The sequence below is a fragment of the Nelumbo lutea genome, chromosome 5, assembly GCF_056320005.1.
Source record: "Nelumbo lutea isolate HS-2025 chromosome 5, American lotus-T2T, whole genome shotgun sequence".
NCBI classification, from domain to species: domain Eukaryota; kingdom Viridiplantae; phylum Streptophyta; class Magnoliopsida; order Proteales; family Nelumbonaceae; genus Nelumbo; species Nelumbo lutea.
The window spans coordinates 34,992,284-35,014,653 of record NC_142688.1 but is presented as its reverse complement, the minus strand read 5'-3'; the positions used below and the strand labels follow the sequence as shown (position 1 = coordinate 35,014,653).

Below are 22,370 nucleotides of genomic sequence, written 5' to 3'. Positions count from 1 at the left end.
TTGGTTGACTTTTATCCTGCAAAAAGTCTATCAGCTACGATGAATCACTGTATATCATGATTCTAGATATTTTAAGTTGGCTGGCTGCTTTGAGCCCTTGGATTAAGGCTCGGAGACTCGCATCATAATTGTCGATGGCCCAACATGGTTCTCCTTCAGCAAGAACTATAACTCTGCCGGTGCATTTGATGATGAAAGCTCATCCTGCAAAACCTGATAGTAAATCATACGACCCATCAATGTGAAGTGTGGTAAGAGTGTTACTTCTTGCATCCCTTGGCGTGATTTTCTTGTGACATCATCTTTGTTAGAGATTTTGGCAGTTGAGACATGCATGCTGCTATTTTCTCCTCTAATGCAAGTATGCAAACATGGAACGAACTGCATGCATGCTTTATTTTTCCTCTAATTAGTTATCAGCCCGGATTTGACTCCAATTGCTGTAGGTGAAGCTACTTTAAGCGTCTGTTTGGCATCGATGCTGTTGCTCCAGAAAACGGTGACACATCAGCAGCATATCGGAAAGTACTCTCGGTTGATGCCGTAGGTTTTGGTTCACGGTTGATATATGATAAGGCTACTTCCCCATCACCATTCGTTTTCGAACCAGTAGTTTTAATTGGTTCACTGTTCAACTCTCTTGTCTATTTACCAGCAACTCTAGTCTCTATCCGTCCAGTTGGAATTAGCCTTTTCTTTCTTTTTAATTTTTTGGTGAGAGTCTAATTAGAATATCTTGATCAATAGAATATAAATTAATTTGTATCACCATCCTCCTTTCTTATTTTAACTTTAGGGTGAAATACAAAAATCTTTCTGAAGTTTCTGACAATCATAAAACCCTCCCCTTTATTTTCATTTTAACAAATATATTCTCTAAATTTTAGAGAAATTCAACAAAAACTTCCCTTCTCAACAAAAACCTCTTTTAACAGTCATTTTAGTAATTTCACATGACAAATTACTGAAATATGTTTATTGTTGAGTTAAAATGAGATTATTTCAATAATTTTGCATGTAAAATAATTTATAAAAGGATAGAATGAATATTTGGGAAAAACTGGTGCATAAGTCTAACATTTTCTATCTAGGTTCAACAAAAACTTCCCTTCTCAACAAAAACCTCTTTTAACAGTCATTTTAGTAATTTCACATGACAAATTACTGAAATATGTTTATTGTTGAGTTAAAATGAGATTATTTCAATAATTTTGCATGTAAAATAATTTATAAAAGGATAGAACGAATATTTGGGAAAAACTGGTGCATAAGTCTAACATTTTCTATCTAGGACAGTGGGGATTGTTGAGTTTCTGAAAAGTCCAGAGGAGGTATTTGTTAAAACAAAATTATAAGATAGGTTTTTATAATTGTCAGAAACTTCATGAGAGATTTTTGTATTTTACCCTTAACTTTAATTTCATACAAAATAATTTCATACAAAACCAAAAGCACTAATGCCATTGATGGTGGAAGAGCTTTAACCAATCAAACCACCCCATGGTTTCCCATCTAATACCCTGATTGATCTCTTGTATGACAACCGTTGATAGTTGAACCCAAAAACTAGAGTGCCATTTGGCAAATATTTTTTTAAAGATTTTTAGGAATACTTGATAGTTAAAATAGGATGTGAATTTTTGAATCAAAATGTTAGCAGAATGAAAACCGTTTAGTTAAGGCGTATTATCATTTATTTTTTCACATGAAGATACCATAAAAATGTCAAAAAAATTCATTTTGAGTTTCTTGAAAATAACCCAAAACAGGTTTTATGTGTCTTTTTGAAACGTTATTTTTAGTGGTTAAATCTTTTCCAACCAAACAGTAAAAGACTAAAACATAAATTGTCCGACTTTTAAATAATCAACAGCCTATATGAAAAGACACGCCGAATGGAACCTAAACAAAGGCAAAGACTTCTGCAACAAAGAAAACATTAATAAGGATTTTAAATAAAAAACTTTTACCTGGTCAATCTGGGCCGCCGCTCATTTAAATTCAGTATATGAGGGAGGTGGTTGAGCCATTTATGTTAGAATGTTATGATATATATATATATATATATGCTGATGTTCGTATTTGCACGGCTGTGCTGTTGACCACAGTGTAAGGATTAATTTTTTGAGCAGAAAATTTAGATTCATCTGGATAGCCCATTGCAAAAATCATAAAAGATGTATTGATCGAAAACATTGTCAATTAAAGTCGTTACCTAATAGCAATGTTTATACATATCATGGACTGGAGATGGAACTGTTTTTTTATTAAATTTAAAAGGTATTAAATTGATAAAATACTCAGATTACAGACAAGATCAACCAATCATTAACAACTCTTGAAACTGGACTGAACATGACCCGAGAAATAAACCCAACATCAACTAACAGACCAAACTTGCTGAAGAATAAAGGAGTAATAGTGAGCACGAGTATTGCTCGGAAAGCGGTGTCAAAAGTTTGTAAACACTAAACACAAAGGGATAACCTCTTCCAACAGATATAAGCTCATGAAGCTAGAACTCCAGTAGCAAATAACGCAACTCTAAAACAAGCTATTTTTTTAGATGATCAACCGGTGATTCAAATTTTCAAAGAAATGCATAATGTTGTAATTGAATAATAAATATTTAAAAAAAAAATAGAATACTAAAAATAAAAAAAAATATAGAATTTTGTCAAAAATACTTAGAAACATTTCTAATGTTACATATTCATCATACAAAATAAAAGCATTTGTTAAAATATATTTTTTATTTATGATAACAATGGAATATAAAATTTAATAATAATAATAATAATAATAATAATAATAATAACTATTATAATTTAAAATTCCCACTTGCAATGTCATGTACATTTACTATAAACATTTAAGTTTATTTTTAATCATATTATTATTTTTGTTAATTTTCAATTTATATCTTAACTATGTTATGTATAAAATTCAAATAAATAATATAAATGAAATTTTCTTACTTACAATGGACTTCCTTAATTATTAATATATATATATAAAAGCACTACATGAAAAACTTAGTGGTCTTTAAGACTGCCACTGTAACAAGAGTTGAAGTGGCTGTCTTCAAAGGACCGCCGCTTGAAAAACCTAAATAAAATAATTTTTTTTTAAAGCGGCAGTCTTTATTGACAAGACGGTTCTAAGCTTCTAACGGATTTAACAAAAAAAAAAAAAAAAAAACTCTTTAAACTCTCGCGTTCTCTGCTATTTAATTTTGATGGAGAGCCCCAAAACTAGAGTGAGAGGAGGAATTACTGAACTAAGAAGAGAGCCAAAGGTGGGTCCTGCGTATTTTTATTTTGTTTTTCTATAATTCCTTTCTCTTGAGTCTCGTTTCGATGATAGCTTAATAATTTTGATCTTTCATTATTTTTACTTTTTTCAGGTTTACTAGGCTTTGTCAACCATGAAAATCGTACATTTTCAGTCGAGGAAAATCCCATTAACATGACGGTCAAATCTTACCGGCCAAGTTCATTTGCTAAGCTTGCAGAGGAGAAATATAGAAGATTTCATCATGAATGCTGGTTCTGTGCTGATGTTGGAATGGTGCTCACTGCTTGAGAAATGTGGGGGTCTGGTCATTCCCGTGTTTGCATCCAATCCTTCAGTTGTATAATTTACATCTTATACATTGCCTAAGCCACATGACCTAGAAATCATATTCAATCTTCTCTCTGAATCCAATATGTTTTGCTTGGGTTATTCTGGTGTGGAAAGACCATTCTCAATAATAGATACTGAGATAGACAGCTTCCTATTCAAACAGGCTACTAAGAACCAGTTGCTTCTTAACTAGCTAGTCTTTCCTGAAATGACCTTTTTCAGTTGGGATCAGGCTAGCCATGCCCAACCGTCCAAGTGAGACTACAAATTTTCAGGTCATAACTTCCTATTGGACACTCCAAATGCATGACTGAAATCCTAGTTCAGCCAGGAAATCAGCCTCTAAAATTTACAGTGACGAGATAGAAAGTTAAGGAACAGCCAAAGATATAACCAGTTAACCTACCATTCATTTGTTCACTCTGCAAAGATTTATGATCAAATTCACCACTCCATCTCTGGTACAACGATCATTATGTCTAAAAACAAAAGAGGAGAGACATTGGCTAACGTCCTAACCTAATACTGAAAGGTTATATAAACTCGGTTCATAGATGACACATAACCATTGTTGCACTACCATGTAAAAGGATGATGAGAAGGAAGGGAAAGGTAGGGAAACCTGTACAAACCTTGTATAGGTTTCCCTACCATTCCTTTCCTTTCCCTACCTTCTTTTTCAAACCAAACACAGCCTTAGAGACTATGAGAAAATGACATAACATTGATCCTTCTTCCAACCCTTCCCTTTCCATAACCCATTCTTTTTTACTCATGTGCCTCTAAAGTTGCTTTGCTATATCTCCCACTTCCCAAAAAAAATCTTGTCACTTTTGTCATTACAGTTTTCCCATCAGCTCCAGTTAACCAGAGTGTACCACCAGCATTGGAGTGCTGCATGGATTGTAGGTGACTAGAACTATCTAGGCATTGTCTTCGCTATCATAAGAAGCCTATCTGACTTCTTTTCTGGGATCAATAACAATCAGAAATGTACTTATTGACATGATGAGAAAGACTTTCCTAAAAGGAAAGTCTATATGAGGTACATAATGTGGTTGTAAAGCAAACCACAAGTTTTGGAAAAGAAGTTTTAGCCTTGGCTTGTTTTCTTGCTTGGTGCTGATGCAAAACATCTTTAAGGTGTAAAATTCTCCAAAATTCTCCTAGGTACATTTACATTCCTTGATTCTTATTTCTTGGATGACTACCCTAACTCATATCATTTTATTTATTTGCACAATTTAATTTCTTTCTAACATTCAGGCACCCTAATTATTTCCTACAAATGATTCTTGATTTTCTACAGAGACTATGCTTGACTAGTAGGTCAGTCATCATACATTGTGACTGATCCACTTAGAATGCTGTCTAACTAATTGTTGAATCTAATTAATCTATCTCCAGCAACTGTTTCCTTTGAATAATCTTCTTTTCAATATTTACAATGGCTTAATTTCACATTACTCTCAAATGTCAGCATGCATCTTCCTAAAAAAAATATAATGTCCTTCCCGTCCTATTTCTGCCTGAACAGAAATGCATAAATAAATTATCAGCAATAAGCTTTTTTCTTAGCAAATAAATGCATCCAAACAGAAAATGAAGAGAAAATCGAAGAAAATTTGCATTACTTAGTGTAATGACAAAATCTTGGGCTGTCAAGAATGTAAATGGGTTTGAGTCTGAAAGCAGCCACTTTGTGCAAAATAAGCAAAAAAGTAAAGTTAGGACCATATCCAGTCCACCCCTCCCATGACCCTAGATAGCTGGGACCAACATTGGTAATGGCCTTTAAGCAGATTGAATACCACCCTTCTGCACTAACAGAATAACATAATAGTTCACTGAATAAACTATAAGAATGAAGATATGCAAAAGGGGGGAAATCCCGTTTACCTAAAGGGTAGTCATGATGACCCAATCCTGTCCTAACACAATGAATCCTAAAATCATAATGAATCATATTATTTCTTATTATGCATAGGTAAATAAGCATGCACTAAACAGAACAGAATGGCAAAACAGGATTCATATAGCTGACCCCATATAGTTGGGACAAGACTAAGATGATGATGATATGCATAGATAAATAAGCATTGTAGGGTGGCATACACAATACACCTACACAAAGAGACACATACACTAATAGGACATTCTTTATAATCATGAACTTTGATTTGTATTTTTTTTTTAAATAGAGCGAGAAATTTCTTAGCATCAAGATGGATAAAGAGAAGGCAGTACAATCACCTCAACATTGCCAGTCAACATAAAAAAATAATCAACTGCAACAAAGCTGGAATTACATCAATTCTGATAAGCTGCACAGCAAAACTGAGCTACTTCGAGGAGCTCTTCCTCCTAAGAAAGAAGATAAGAAAGAAAGGAATTCTGGTAATGTTTTTCTGCCCTTCCTCAGACTTTCACAGAGATATTTATACTACTGCTCCTCATGCATAACAACCTGATTTACCTGCACATTGGGGGGGGGGGGGGGGCGAATTAGTTATGCTGATGTGTCCTCCTGGAGTAGACAAATTTGATAGGGGTGCCACACGAGATATCTTTGGTAGATTGCCCGGCTGAACCGTCAGAACCTGAGATGGCTGAATCGGGGTCCTATCAGTCCCAACCCCCTTAGGAACAACCTTGTCCTCAAGGTTGAAATCTGGGAACTGAAGCTGAAGTTGGGACACACCTTCCCAAGTGGCGTCCTCTAGAGGGAGGCTTTTCCAATTAACCAGAGCTTGCTTGATCAGTCTAGCACCTGACTTCACCCACCTGAAGTCACTGATGGAATGGGGTTCTATCATGGAGGTTCCATCTTCAGAGAACTGGGGTAGACTGGAGATGACCTTAGCTGTTGAAGATAAGCAAGGCTTCAACAAGTTGACATGAAAGACAGGGTGCAATCCTGGAGTCGGGAGGTAATCCAGTCAATATGCCACCTGTCCTATCCGCTCAAGCACCTTGAAGAGCCCAAAACACTGGGGTGCCAGCTTCTGCCAAGCGCACTGAGCTAGGGATGTCTGTCTATATGGCTGGAGTTTAAGGTAAACCAAGTCCCCTACTTGGAACTCCAGCTCCCTAAGTTTCTGATCATAATATAACTTCATTCTCTGCTGAGCTTTCTGCAGATATAATTTAAGATCTTTCAACACCTCGTCTCTTGAAGTTAATTGTTCTTCCACTTCAGCAACAGTTATGGGTCCTTTCTCATAAGGTAATACAGCTGGTGGGTCATGCTCATACACGATCCTGAAGGGCAGCCACAGGTCCCATTGTTTAGGTCTGTCACCAGTCAAGCAACATAGGTAAGTCTCTAAACAGCAATTGAGAACCTCAGATTGTCCATCTGTTTGAGAATGGTAGCTGGTTGTGTGCAACATCTTAACTCTTTGGGTTTGGAAGTAAGCCTCCCGAAAGTGGCTCATAAATAGAGGATCTCTGTCTGTTAGTATAATGTTAGGGGTACCATGTAACTTTGCTATTTCTTGGACATAAGCTCTAGCCACTGTGACTGCTATATGGGTGTAGTAGAGCTATGAAATGGGCATATTTGCTGAACCGGTCAACCACCACCAGTATTACTGACTTCCCATGAGACTTAGGTAACCTGGTGATGAAGTCAATGGTTATGTCATCCCATACCTTTTCTGGTATTGGTAAGGGCTGAAGCAAACCTGCTGGAACTTGGGTACTATTATACTTTTGCTGTTGACATGTGGAACATTTAGCAACATATTCCTTGATCATGGTTCTCATCCCTTTCCAGTAATAATGTCTGGATACCCGCTTGTATGTGCACAGAACCCCAGAATGACCTCCCACAGCTGAATCATGAAACATACAGACAGTTCCCCATAATAAACTGATGGATTTGCCACCACTAGTCTCCCCTTGTAAAACAAGGTGGAATCAACCATTGAATACCCAGGGACTGATGCTGGATCTCGCTGCCACTTGGACCTGATTTGTGTGAGGGCTGAATCATGTTGAGCCTCTGCTTTCACCTGTTCCAAAAGCTGGTAATGAGGTTGAGAAATCCCCAGTAAATGCAGTTCTTAAGCTCTGGAGAGAGTGTCTGTTATGTGCCTTAGGAGAACTTACCCCTAAAAGCTAGCTGTTAGAGGGAGGGAACCCAAGCACATATATACCCCAGAACAGCATTCCATACTACCGATGTGGGATACCTCACATTAGCATCCCATACTACCAATGTGAGACAAATGGATCGTAACAGTATCTGCAACAGTGAACCGGTCTTGTACTCAATGTGGAAGTCATACCCCAATAACTTGTAGGCCCAACATTGCTATTCTGGGCTAAGAACTCTCCGGTCTAATAAGTGATGGATGCTCCTGTGGCCAGTTTGAACAGTGAACCTCCTTCCCGATAAATAGGCCCGCCATTTTTGAATGGCTAGTGCTAGTGTGATGGCCATGAGTTCCTTCTCATAAGTGGACTTGGACTAAGCCTGAGGTGACAGAGCCTTGCTGAAGTAGGCTATGGGCTGGCCTGGTTGCATCAGCACAGCCCCAATACCGCGGCTTGAAGCATTTTTTTCTACAACAAATTCCTTGGAAAAATCAGATAAAGCCAAAGTGGGAGGGGCTGTCACTGCCTGTTTGAGGGCCAGGAATGCCTGTTCAGCCTTATCATCCCACTCGAAAGTGTTTTTCTTCAGCAGCTGAGTTAGGGGGGCAACCACAACTCCATACCCCTTAATAAACCGTCAGTGGTAGCCAGTTAATCCCAAGAAACCATGTAAGGCCTTCTAGGAAGTGCGACGAGCCCATTCCAGCATGCAATTAACTTTTTCTGGGTTTGTATACACCTTCCCTCCCACAATGGTATGACCTAGGTAATGTACCTTGGTCTACCCAAAAGAGCATTTAGTTGGCTTAGCATAAAGCCGGTGTAAACCAATATATCATCAAAAAGACCAAAATGAAATGGCGCAAATAAGGTTTAAAGACATCATTCATAAGCCTCTGAAAAGTTGAGGGAGCATTGGTTAAGCCGAATGGCATAACCAAAAGCTCATACCGACCATCTGTAGTTCTGAATGCTGTTTTATGAATGTCATAAGGGTATACTGGTATCTGGTGATATCCTGATCTTAAGTCCAGCTTAGAAAAGAATACTGCCTGTCCCAGTTCATCAAATAACTCTTCGATAATAGGAATGGGAAACTTGTCCTTCACAGTGATATGATTTAAAGCCCTGTAATCAACACATAGTCACCAGACCCATCCTCCTTGACTAAAAGGACTGGTGACAAAAATGAATTGTTACTGACAAAAATGAATTGTTACTGGGCTGCATGAATTTCTTTTCCAGCAACTCCTTCACCATCTTCTCTATTTCTAGCTTTTGATAATAGGGGTAATGGAATGGTCTTACGTTTGTGGGGGCAGCTCCCGTGTGAAGTATGACTTTGTGATCATGAGTCCGCTCCAGTAGGAGGGACTTGGGTTCATAAAAAACATCCGAAAACTCTTGGAGTAGTTGTAGTTGCTGGACTTGTGTAACAACTAAATCTTCCCCATTATCCTGATCGGTCAACACAGGTTCTGGGCCCATTTGGCCCAAGTGTATGAAAGTGGGAACACCATAGTTCTGGCAACATTTCAGTATAGTCTTAGGGGAATCTATAGAGGTGGCCTTTGGTTCCAACCCTTGGAGCTAATAGGGCACTCCTTCAATCGTGAACTCCGTGATGAGTTGGTTCCAATCACAAAACATGGGCCCCACTTTTCTTCACAGTTGTAACATAAGCCTTTATCCCATCGGGCCTGCATCTCAACCCACGGTAGTTTTTGATGAGGGCTGATTTGGCCCGACCTAGTAAGCAGCAGACACATGGACATAACCAGGTGATTAGATGCATGACTCAGCATTCTCGGCCACCTCGGTAGGTTGGGCCACCTCGGGTATCTCGGATAGCACTGAAACCCGAGTATCTTGGGATAACCCAGCTTGCTGAAGTGACACGTAGCAGCCTTCTAGAAGCTTGCCAGCTGTCTTCGAACCCCTCGGGATCATGCTGCGCAACCGTAGGCTTTACCCTCATCCCGCCTGAATCAGAGGGACACAATGGGCCTTATCAGCTAACACATTATCCACCTTCCGAAGCGGAACGGACTCCTATAGGTCGGACCGAAGATCTCGGGAGTGTTTCGTGAGACCCACGGCGGCCCAGCTACATAAGGGCATTAGCCCTTGAGACCTAGTTATGCGCGATTTAGTGCATTCTAGCTTTCAAGTTCTCAAGCTTTCAGCTCGCTACTTACATACAGTACAAACTTAAGCATCGGAGCGACCTTGTCGGGCTAACCACCCTGGGTCCGACGGGCCTACTATAAAACCAACGTTCGAGCTGCCTTCCAGATAGGAGCATCCAGATCGCACACTATCAATTGGCGCCGTTTGTGGGAATCGCGACAAAAAAGCTAAGTTCCTACCTTCTTTACTCGTATTCAACAACCTCAAGCAACACTGGAAAGAGTGTCGAGATGACCGTCTCTAGGGGGCAAGAGAAAACCTCCACCAATCAAGAGTTCCCCACGGTTTGTATCGGCCAATTTACCATCCCCCTTACTATCTAGGGGATTCCAACAGTACAGACCCAGCAACAACAATTTCACACCCAGCAGTTGCACATTCCGCTCCCCATGTTAGTACCACCTTTCCATTTCCTAAGCCCTCCGTTGTTCCTCCTGGGGTCGGGACTCAGCAGTTCGACAAGCTGGTGCAGAGTGTCAGGGTGATGCAACAGATTCACCAGTTTCAACAATACCAGCAGTATCACCTCTACCAACAATATCAACAGTAGTTTCCACCACTACATCCGAACCAGAACCAGAACCCTCAGCAGAGCAAAAGTTAGAACCAACCGCAGTAGAATGTGTGCCGATCTCCTCCTCGGGGTGTGGGGACATCCTAGGTTCCAACTCCTCGAGTCCGAACCCCACCTCGGGACAGAGTTGAAGGTCAACACACACCCTCACCTTCTTAGGGGGCGAACCAGAAGGATCGGCCTGAGAGCAATCATCACACCAAGACCAATCAGTAGCAGCACTCGTGGTGTGAAAACCGCGATCCATAGGTCAGTAACTGCCGGCTCGAGGCTAGAGGCGCAAACTCACACCAAGACCCCCTGTCACTCACAGCAACTAGCACCGAGTTCGTGATCGTGAAGATGCAAGTAACAAGAGCCAGCTCCCACCTCGCGACAGCTTCCGGGAACGGGACCGCACTAGAACCGAGGTGTTGGATAATACTGAGGTGAACAACACCAATGTTGAAGCCACGAAGAAGCGACGTCGTCGCAAAACATGCCAAACATCAGCCAGGAACAGTCCATCGAAAAGCAACCAATTGTTGGCACCGAGCAGGGTGAGGAAGTGAACTCGACAGTTGCGCAACAGGCTCCTGTATTGTTGAGCTAGCCCTCCCTTGGCACCAGAAATACCCTCGACCCCAAGGCCATAAGGACTTAAGACACCCACACTAGAGACCTATGATGGGAAGTTTGATCCCAATGATCATGTCGATGGTTTCCAGTCTCAGATGTTGCTTGTCAAAGCAGATGAAGCAAGCATGTGTGTAGCTTTTTCTACAACATTCAGAGGGTTGGCCAGGTTATGGTACATGAGTTTAGCACCGGGCTCAATCAAAAGTTGGGAGTAGTTTGTAGACCTGTTTACTGCTCATTTTATCACAAGTAAGAAGTGCCTGAAATCTACAACAAGCCTTCTGAACGTGGTCCAGAGGGAGAATGAATCAATCACGAGTTACATCAAGTGATTCAATGAAGAATGCTTGCAAATACCCGACCTAGACCCAGCGGCTTGTCTCGCTATAGCACAAAAAGGAGTTTGGTAGGTCGAATTCTCTTGGCACCTCAGAGTGAACCCCCCAAAGATGATGGAGAAGTTCCTTGACGATGCTGACAAGTTCACGAGGATGAAAGAGTCCCTTGGGTCCAAGGTAGAGCTCCAACAAGGAGAAAAGAGGAAGAAAGATGATGAAGGCACCAACAACAGTAAACACCGGCAGCGGAAGAGCAAGTCACCAAAGAGAAGTAAGTCTTCATACAAGAGGAGCAAGTCCCCACCTCGGGGTTCCGGGTCAAGTCGACGATCTAGAACCCCTCCAATCCAAAGGACCACCTACACCCCCCTCAATGCAAAGCGAGGTGAGATCCTGATGGCAATCAAAGACACCGGCTATGTTAAGTGGCCACCTAGGATGCGAGGAGACCTTTTAACTACAAACCTGAACGTTTATTGCCACTTCACCGCAACATCAGGCACAACACAAAAGGTTGTTGAAACCTCTAGAATGAGATTGAAGAGTTGATTCGCCGCGGGTACTTGAAAAAGTTCATCAAGCATGAGAATAAGGAGACGACAGACCGACAGGCCGACCAGAGGAGGGAAGCTCTAGAATCAAGTAGGAGGAATGATCAACAACAACCACCCCAGCAATAGCCACCAGAGGATAGGCCAATCCGCAGGGTGATCAACATGATCACCGATGGGTCTATCGTTGTGGGGTGTAGCACAACAACAGGGAAGACCTTAGTTTGGGAGTTAGAGCATGAAGCTGAGAACCCACCGAAGCGACCTCGGGTAGAGGAGCCCATCTTCACTGAGGGCGATGTGCGTGGGATCCAATATCCACACGATGACGTCCTCGTCGTCAAGCTTGTAATTAATGACTTCGAGGTGAAGTGGGTACTGGTAGACTCCGGGAGTTTGGCAGACGTCTTGTTCCTGGAGGCATTTGACAAGTTGCAGTTGGAGCAGAAAGACCTGAAGCTAACAAACACGCCCTTAGTCGGGTTCAGAACGAGGTGGTTAGAACCCTTGGCCGAACCACAGTGCTAGTTGCAACGGGAGGGCATCGAACTAGAGCCACCACCCGAACAAGCAGAGGAGCGAGCTGCCCCAATGGAGAAGACAGTCCAGGTACCGGTTTTTGACGCCAAGCAGATGACCCTCCAGATTGGCACTCTGCTAAGCGAACCACTTCAATTGCAACTAGTAAGTTGCCTACCCAATAATTTAGATGTTTTTTGCTTTGTCCGTGACAAAAATGCTCGGCATAGACCCTAGCATAATAACTCACAAGCTTAATGTGAACCCTTCAGTCAGGCCAGTTAGATAAAGAAAACGAAACCTCGCTAGGTCGGGAAACTCCTCACAGTAGACTTCGTTAAGGAAGTCCAATACCCAAGCTGGGTGGCCAACCCTGTACTGGTGAAGAAGGCCAACAGAAAGTGGTGCATGTGCGTCGACTACATCGATATCAACAGTGCCCAAAAGACTGCTTCCCCCATCCTAGAATAGACCGCCTGGTAGACGCGACTTCGGGGCACGAGTTGTTGAGCTTCATGGACGCTTACTCCGCCTACAACCAGATTAGGATGGACTTAGCCGACTAGGATAAAACAACTTTTGTAACCAAACTAGGGCTGTACTACTATAAAGTAATGCCCTTTGGACTGAAAAACATTGGAGCGACCTTCCAACGCCTTGTAAACAATGTTTTTAAGCCATTGATTGGCAATAAAGTTGAATGTTATGTTGATGACATGGTCGTGAAGACCCAGTTTTCAAATTCTTTAATTGATGATCTAAATTGCGTTTTTCAAATTCTAAGGAAATTTAACATGAAGCTCAGCCCGAACAAATGTGTCTTTAGGGTCACGTCGGGTAAATTCCTTGGCTATATAGTGAACCAACGTGGCATTGAGGCCAACCCGGATAAAATAAAGGCCATACTAGATATGAGACCACCCCAAAAAATAAAGGAAGTCCAAAGGCTAACTGGCCGAGTAGTCGCCCTAAACCGGTTTATGTCTAAATCGGCGGGCCAATGTCTACCCTTTTTCAAAGCAATTAAAAATAACAAGGACTTTGAGTGGAGCAAAGAGTGTCAGCTTGCGTTTGACGAGTTGAAAAAATATCTAAGTACACCACTGGTTCTGACCCGACCTGAAGGAGACGAGCTGCAACTGCACCTCTCTACGAGTGATGAGGTGGTCAGCTCAATACTAATAAGAGAAGTAGACCGGGTCCAACAGCCCGTCTACTATGTGAGCAAGGTTTTGCAGGCATCAGAGACCAGATATCACGACATCAAGAAGCTGGCCTACGCGCTAGTAATCGCAGCTTGGAAACTATGCCCTTACTTCCAAGCCCACACGATCGTCGTCCTCACCAACAAAACCTTGAGGCATGTCCTATTGGAGCCCAAGGTGTCAGGCAGATTGACGAAGTGGGCCATTGAGATGAACGAGTATGACATCCGGTTTGAGCCACGTTCAGCACGCCAACCCCTGAGGTGGCTGAGCCAGTTAGTGCATCATAGGCGTCAACTAGTGTGGCGCCAGTCCCAGTCAGAGAAAACCCAACCTGAGACAAGGTGCCCTGGATCCACCACTTAGACGACTCGTCTAATTAGCAAGGAAGCGATGTTGGACTCATACTGTATGGGCCGAGTGAGGTGAAGCTGGAGTGCATTCTCCGGTTTGGATTCGAGGCATCAAACAATGAGGCTGAGTACGAGGTATTGATAGCCAGGATGAACTTAGTGAATGAGATCGTAGTATGCAGCAACTCCCAGCTGGTTGTGAACCAGGTGAACGACGAATACGAGGCTTGGAATCTTACGATGATGGCTTACCTAGCAAAAGTAAGGGAACTCTTGTCGACCTTCTCCTAGTTTATCTGACAAGTACCGAGGTCAGAGAACGTTGAGGCCGACGCATTATCACGGTTGGCAAACACGAATGACAACACCATGAGGACGGTATACATAGAAGACCCGCCTCGGCCTAGCATTCTTGAGGGGGTAGAAGAGGTCGCTCCCGTGTTGCAAGTAGAACCGAGCTGGGTTGACCCGCTTGTTGATTATCTACTCCACGGGACCCTACCAGCAGACCGCAGCGAAGCTTGGAGGGAAGAGCATCAGTCAGCTTGGTACGTTATTATTGACGGGCGACTGTACAGGAGATCCTCTACACTCCCTTATGTTGCTTGCGACCTTTAGAAGCAAACCGGGTACTCCACGAGATCCATGAAGGCATTTGTGGAGGACACCTGGGGGGCAGGGCGCTCGCCCAAAAGGCGCTAAGGCAAGGGTATAATTGGCCCACCATGAAAGCGGATGCACTCGAGCTCGTCAAGAAATGCGATAACTGCCAGAGGAACGCCAACATCCTTCATTAACCTACCACCGACCTGAAGTATCTGACCAGCCCGTGGCCTTTTGCTCAGTGGGGAATAGATATTCTCGGTCCATTCCCACTAGCAACCGGTTAAAGAAGATTTTTAGTCGTGGCAGTGGACTATTTCACGAAGTAGGTGGAAGTCGAGCCGCTAGTAATAATCACAGCTCGAAACGTGCAGAACTTCTTTTGGAAGAACATAGTCTGCCACTTCAGACTACCCAAGGTGTTGATATCGGGCAACGGGAAGCAGTTTGAAGATATCAAGTTCCAAAACCGGTGTGCTGAGATGGGGATCCAACATAATTTCACTTTGGTAGCACACCCTCAGGTGAACAGAAAGGTCGAGGTGACGAACAGGGCCATCCTCCGCTGACTGAAAGCTCGCTTGGGGCGAGCTAAAGGGTTGTGGGTGGATGAGCTACCCAGTGTCCTTTGGGCCTACAGGACAACCATTAAGATTGCAACAGGAGAGACCGTTCAATTTGACGTACGGAACAGAGGCCGTAATCCCAACTAAAATTGAGGTGTCGACCTTACAACTTGAGGCGTACGATGGAGAAACCAACTTGAAGAGGTACAACTTATGAGCTCGTAAGTTAGACATCCGCAAAAAAATTACCAAGTCCAGAAGACCACTGAGCTGGTCAGGGTGTACATAGGAGAGTGGATTATGAGTCGCTCCCAGACTCATACCCTACAGTGTCCACACACCTCAGCTTACATTGATTTCGGATTGTTCTTAACTATACCTAGCTCACCAGCTCGACACCTTAGGGTAATCTACACTTAGAACAAAATTAAATTTGCACAATTGTTCACGGAGTGGAGAACATAATGTACTTCATTACTTCATTGCAAAAAAGGGAGGCTAAGTACATTCAAAAAAAAAAAAAAAGAAAAAAGTGGAGAAAGGGGAAAGAAAAGAAAAATCTACTTATCCGAGCTTGGAGGCTCGAGACATGATATATGTATGGGGGGTCCAAGAAAAGAAAAATCTACTTCATGAGGCTCCTTGCCCCCACCTGCAACATGTTCGACAATCCTGGATGGTTCGATCTCCATGGCGTCCTTAGCAGCAGCAACCTCATCGGTCTCTATGACCTCGTCAATTGTAGCCCTCTCCATTCCTCCCTCCTCGTCGCTTGCTTCCTCCGAGTCCGGTCTTGCTCAGCCTCCGTAGCCATGGCGTCGGTAACTCCAATAGTGGTGATGGCGTGGAGGCTGAGGTTAGGGAACTTACGCCTAGTCAACCACCGGCAAAGCTTGAAGCCCTTCCTATAAGCGCACCTATGCCAATCTCCATCCTTAGCTCGCAGAATGTTGCTGAACCCTGGTACTCGGCAACAATGACCTTCCTAGCATTCTCAATCTCCTCATCAAAGGCAGCCTCACGCTCCTTCAAGGTCTTCTTCAACTCGTCGGCTTCCTTCATCATATGTTCAATCAAGTCCTGGGCCCGTGCATCGTTCTCAAGCTTATGGGTGAGGCTGCAAGCCTTTGTCAATTCGACCTGGGTGGCAGCGGTTCTTTGCTCAGCTTCTTCAACCTTTGCCTTGGAAAATCAGGCCTCCTTATGGTGCAGCTCGGATTGTTGGGCGAGGGAGTGTACCATGGAATTCACCTACAAAAATGAGAATTAGTTCAACTATTGAAGACCAAAATAGCTGGAAGAATTCAGGTCAGAAACATACCACCATACAGCTGCTAGCAGCCTTGGCCAGTAGTTGTTCGACAGGCAACCCGGCATACTTTTGGGCCTTGGCGGGGAAGACCGCATCCCTACTCTTCAGAAGGCTGGATCGAACATTCAAGACGTTCAGGACCACCTCGGGGCCCTCGCTAGAGGAGCCAACCCCGAGGGTAGTGCACTGGCATGCTGGAGATCGGGCCCCTTCGGGTGGGGGAGGCAGACTCCTTTCGTGATCTTCCTCGACCAGGTTGACGACTGGGGGCTCCTGGGCACCGGTGGTTGTGGGCTCAGTGGTCGGAGTGCTAGCGACCTAACGGGGAGCGTTGCTTTGCGACATCGTCCTCTTCTTCCTCTTCCTCTTCCTCATATCCCCAAATAGCTCAGCGGAAGGGATATCAGACATGATTCCTGTAGAAATCAACCACCAGATCAATCGAAGGAATCAAAAGAGAAAACAAGGGAAACACGTGTGTTGAGGTGACAACCTACCCAGAGGACTTAGCCTGACCTCAATGAGCATCTTCTCGGTCAAGTATTCCTTTGTCGATAGCTCGAGGTCAACTAAGAAGTACAGCGCCTCTCGTTGTATCTCATTGAGCTTGTCCTCAAGGGTCCTTAATGCAGGTCCTCCAGTGTGTTGTAAAAGACCACCCCCCCTGGTGAAGTACCTCCTTTTCCAAGCCAGGACCTTGTTCGGGTACTCGTAGAGGATTTTATATCCAAGACGGTAGGAGATGTAATAGCTACACTTGTCCTCCAGGACGAGGCCGACGGAATTTATTTTGACATAAAAAAGCGGACTGAAGGTATCTAAGCTCAAGGGTATGCCGAAGTCATGGAAAATTGAGATGGTCCCTACAAAGGTCCGAGCTGAGTTCTGGTGCAACTGGTCCATGATGATGTTGAAATACTTAATGACCTCGACGATGAAGGGATGAAGAGGGAAGCGCAACCCAGCAATGAGCTACTCCTCGAAGACTGTGATCTCGTCCAGGTCATGTTGTCAAGGATATCCCTCCAAGGGGATAGAGTAGCTAAGGTTGTCGGGGAGTTTGTACTTGAGGATCAGGGCTTGGAGTCTCTCGAGTGGCAGAGTTAAAGGACCGAACTTATCTGGACCTCGGGATTTCTTAGCACACTTGGGAGTCGAAGTCTTTTTGGGCGGCTTGGAAGTCTTTTTGGGCAGCTTGGAAGTCTTTTTGGGCGGCCTGGAGGACGACGCCTTCCCACCAGATGACTTACACTCTTGGACTAAAAGGTTATCTTCAGTTGGACTGGAATCTGTAGGGCTCGCCGAGGTGGTCACCTCTGTGGCACCAACCTCATGCTCTTGAGACAAGGAAGTCACTTCGGCCAAATCAGGCTCATTCGCGAGCCGAGGAGGTTTCCCCAATTCGGTCGGACTTGCTATCGCTAGGGGAAAAACAACTACCACTCATACTGGAAAGGAAACGGACTGGAGCGAAGAAGGCTTACCCGAAGAGAAGAGAAAGCGACCTCGGACACAAGAGTAGACACCACCGACCTGGATACCAAAGCGCGAGCTCCAAATCACTACAATTCCAAAGCAAGGTGACAAAATGAGACCCCAAGGTCCCTATTTATAGCGACATTAACCGATCTTGGACGGTCCAAATTGAAGCAATCCAACGGTTCCTATAGAAACCGGTCGCACGACCCTTGAGGCGAAAACAGTTAAGCATGCGTTTTGACATCCGCGGGGTTTTGGAATCCGTGTGATGTCCGCGCGTTCCTGGTACGCGATCTGAGTTCTCGATTGAATCAGGCGGGTTGCCAAGGTCTGGCCATCGAACCAGACACCAACCTAGAGGAAGACGAGCCAAATTGACTTAACTCCGCCATGACCTCCCCGCACCAAGTCAGGACCCTTGGCATGGGGAGTGGGGGGGCAACTGATGAGGGGTGATTTGGCCCGACCTAGTAAGTTGCGGACACGTGGACATAACCTGGTGATTAGACACATGACTTAACAATCTCAACCACCTCGGTAGGTCGGGCCACCTCGGGTATCTCAGTCACCTCGGATAGCACTAAAACCCGGGTATCTTGGGATAACCCAACCTGCCGAAGTGACACGTACCAGCCTTCTAGAAGCTTGCCAACTGTCTTCGAACCCCTCGGGATCACACCATGCAACCGTAGGCTTTATCCTCATCCCGCCCAAATCAGAGGGACACGATGGGCCTTATCAACTAGCAGGTTATCCACCTTCCGGAGCGGAACGGACTCCTAGGGATTGGGCCGAAGATCTCGGGAGTGTTTCGTGAGACCCACGACAGCCCAACTATATAAGGGTATTAGCCCCTGAGACCCAGGTACGTGTGATTTAGTGCACTCTAGCTCTCAAGTTCTCAAGCTTTCAACTCGCTACTTATATCCAGTACTAACTTAAGCATCAGGCTTTCACAGAGATATTTATACTACTACTATTCATGCATAACAACCTGATTTACCAGCACATGGGGGGGGGGGGAATTAGTTATGCTGATATGTCCTCTTGGAGTAGACAAATTTGATAGAGGGGTGCCACATGAGATCTTTGGTAGACTGCCCAGCTGAACCCTCAAAAATCAGGGTTCTATCAAATTCCCAGACCTAATTAAATTAATAGGAGGTTTTGTTTACCGTGAGCCACTAATCAACCTTTGACTATTGCCACTCCAGTACATAATTCAAAATGATCTGATTTTATATAATCCCACACTTGGAGGATGCAAGTGGACTACATTTAACTCCTTATTGTCCTGCCTCAAATAGTTACTTATAATCAACTCGCTTGCATGCATAAATTCTTCAGCTTTCTCAAAACAAGGTTTGGAGGCATAGTCTAATCATTTAGAGATCTACCAATTTCTAGTCTTTATTTGCTACAAAAAAGGACAAATAATATATCTATGAGAAATATCACTTGTGATATCATTGGTCATGAGTTTATTGTGAACCCTCCTTCCCCAAACAAATGATATCACAAATGATATTTCTCATAGAAATATTATTTGTCCTTTTTTTAGCAAATAAAGGCAAGAAATTGGTAGATCTCTAAATGATTAGACTATGCCTCCAAACCTTGTTTTGAGAAAGCTGAAGAATTTATGCATGCAAGCGAGTTGATTATAAGTAACTCTTTGAGGCAGGACAATAAAGAGTTTATATGTAGTCCACTTGCACCCAAACAAATGACAGAAACAAAAAAAAATATATATTAAATAAAGAGTGTGGTTTTCCTTTACAACCATAATTAGTCTCCCCTACTGTTATTATTTTCTTTATCACTGATCCAAGGATTGTCATTTCTGGGGAAGAGAGTAGTCGGAAAAGAAACCATTCTAGCATCCTTATGGGCAGTAACTAGGTCTCAATGTTTGTTTTTCTCGGGGAAATATGGTTGATATGACTCAATGTATAAGATACCTGCACTTCTCGATGTATTGGAACCTAGGCGCAATATAAATTGAAACAGGAAAGACGAAACCGATTTCATATTAATCTTCCCAGTGTGCTGTGTTCTGCTGGGTATGCATGTCTAACAATAGCAATTCTTTAGAAAATGAAAAATCAATACACTTATTGAAGAGATTGTCCATCAACGAAGAAGAAAACAAACTAATAATATATCAAAAAAAAAGATACATTTACAACTAGAACCCTCATCTTAAAAATACAATTACAATAGACTTCTAGGATCGAAAACACATTTTAAACAGAAATTAAATTCTGCAAAAACTGTGAATTGGAAAGAACAGGAAAAGTCCTAGGTGCATATGAGGGTAGATAATAATTGTCACCTTTAATAGTTGCTTTCATGCTTTCACATCAAATAATAACCATTGAATCAAGAGAGAACACTGGCCGTCTCATTAGATTCCTTCCGGTTGAGATACTGATTCAACAGAGTAAGCCTAGCAGTCTCAAATGCAAAGTAACCTAATGCTGCAAAACACGCACTGTGAAGAACTCGGGGCCCCATTCCACGGGTCAGCCCTGCCCATCCCTCTTCCTTCAAAATCTGTTTTATGGTCGACGAAATTCCACCATACACAGCAAGAGCAACCTTATCTCTGGCCTCTCCCTGAACCTGAGTCATCAACCTGGTCTTCACCACATCAAGAGGTGTCGTGAGAGAAGCCGAAATGGCTCCTGCCAATGCACCACAACAGACACTCTGAAATGGCTCTAAATGAGCTTGCCCCGTTCGACTCAACACGGCGGCTTTCAAATATTCAAATGAGGAATAACTCAATACTCCAGCAGGCAAGTTTCTAAGCAAAGTCGCAGAATAACCAGCGTATAGACCCAAAATCCCATCTTTCTCCAGAATCCTCAGCAGAACCTCCCAAGACCTCCCCGCCGCCCCCGCTTGCATTCTTTGAGTAATAAGCTCCTTGGGCACCATTATAGCAGAGGAGACAATATTGCCCATTGCACCAGCAGTTGGAGGAATAAGCAAAGTAGGGAATTGGGACAATTTAGATAGGACCGATTTACCGAATTCGCAAGTCCCAAAGTACACAGCAGAGGAGAAAGTCGAGCCAACAATAACGGCGGATACGCCACTGTAGAAACCCAGAATTCCCTTCGTTTGGAAAGTTTTGGCGATGGCATCGAAAGTTCCCTTGTAAATCTGGGCTGCCCCTTTTGTCTGGAGCTTAGTTTTGATGGTATCAAGAGGGTGGAGGCATACGTAGGTGAGAGCACCCGCAATTCCTCCCGCCGATGCTCCAATGACAGCCCTTTCGAGGACTGATAGGTTTTTCGTCAGCGCCTGGATCCTTGTATTTCCTTTCGTTGCGGGATTTAGCCATTTCTGAGATCTGGGTTTTGTGTTTTCGTGGGGAACAAACGAAGATGTCAGGTTAGTCTCTATGGACATAGAAGTTGAAGAGAAAGTGAGGAAGTTGCCACTGCTCTTGCTGTTATTGGAAGCTTTCTCCAAGGACTGATTAGGTTTGATGCCTTGGAGATTTGAGGAGGATATGAGTGCGTTGAAGTGATTGAAGAGGCTGTCGAAATCGGCGAGGCTGCGATGGTAATCGGGGTTTGGAGATGGAAGACCAAGGGAAGCAGAGAGTCTGGCCTCCATGGTCTCTCTCTTTCTCTCTCCCTCTTTGTCTCTGTCTCTGTGTGTGTTTCTTGTCCTCAACTCCTCTTGAGGTTTCAGGCGATAGAAGTAGATCTCTCAAATGGTGACTCCGGAGAAGGATTTAGCTTGGCTGTCCCGATTCCAGACGTCCACGTCCACCGTTTACCTATGGTAACTGGTAAGCGCGTGGTCGGTTACGCGGGGGCATTTGGTCAATACGCATGGGAAACACGCAGGAGTTACAGAGTAATCTACGTAGGAGCCCCTCTATTTTCTGTTGATGTCAATGGGTCGGTTCTCGCCCGGGTTAGTATGTATTATAGACCCATTTATTAGACAATATACGCGTAATTAGACAATATACGCGTTCATCTGTCAATTTATCAGCGACACGTGTAATGCATACCCAGACCTAATATAATAGGATCGGGTCAGCTGGTTCTATTGGGTTTGTTTTGACCAATTGACGGACCTACATTTTCAGTACGTTCTTTGTTTATTGACCGAATTAACCCATTAGAGTTGCATAGTTTTCCTCCCAAGAGAATGAGTCGGATTTGAAGCTAATCCAGCCAAACAGATCCACTCCATATAAGAAAATGGATTCAATGGTGATATGGTGGGATCATTGTCGCGCCTAATTGTGATCTGATCTTTGTTGTTGGATTTGGGGCCACCCACAATACGATAATGGAAGAGGTCGG

The 22,370-nt window shown here is 43.5% G+C and overlaps 1 protein-coding gene and 2 long non-coding RNA genes across 3 annotated transcripts; 1 reads left to right on the top strand and 2 right to left on the bottom strand.

Moving 5' to 3' along the window:
* Positions 1 to 3,188: 3,188 nt before the first annotated feature.
* Positions 3,189 to 3,708, top strand: LOC148851647 (uncharacterized). Its single transcript, XR_016098860.1, has 2 exons — positions 3,189 to 3,298; positions 3,407 to 3,708. It is a non-coding gene; the product is annotated as an uncharacterized LOC148851647 (long non-coding RNA).
* Positions 3,709 to 5,768: 2,060 nt separating this feature from the next.
* On the bottom strand, positions 5,769 to 14,242 carry LOC148851646 (uncharacterized). The gene is made up of 2 exons (XR_016099277.1): positions 7,741 to 14,242; positions 5,769 to 7,643 (listed from the first exon to the last, which is right to left on the bottom strand). It is a non-coding gene; the product is annotated as an uncharacterized LOC148851646 (long non-coding RNA).
* A 5,927-nt stretch (positions 14,243 to 20,169) lies between these two features.
* MFL1 (Mitochondrial substrate carrier family protein) lies at positions 20,170 to 21,936 on the bottom strand. Its single transcript, XM_088944845.1, has one exon. The coding sequence runs from the start codon at positions 21,664 to 21,666 to the stop codon at positions 20,419 to 20,421; it is 1,248 nt and encodes a 415-aa protein (XP_088800971.1). The 5' UTR covers positions 21,667 to 21,936; the 3' UTR covers positions 20,170 to 20,418.
* Between the last annotated feature and the right edge of the window lie 434 nt (positions 21,937 to 22,370).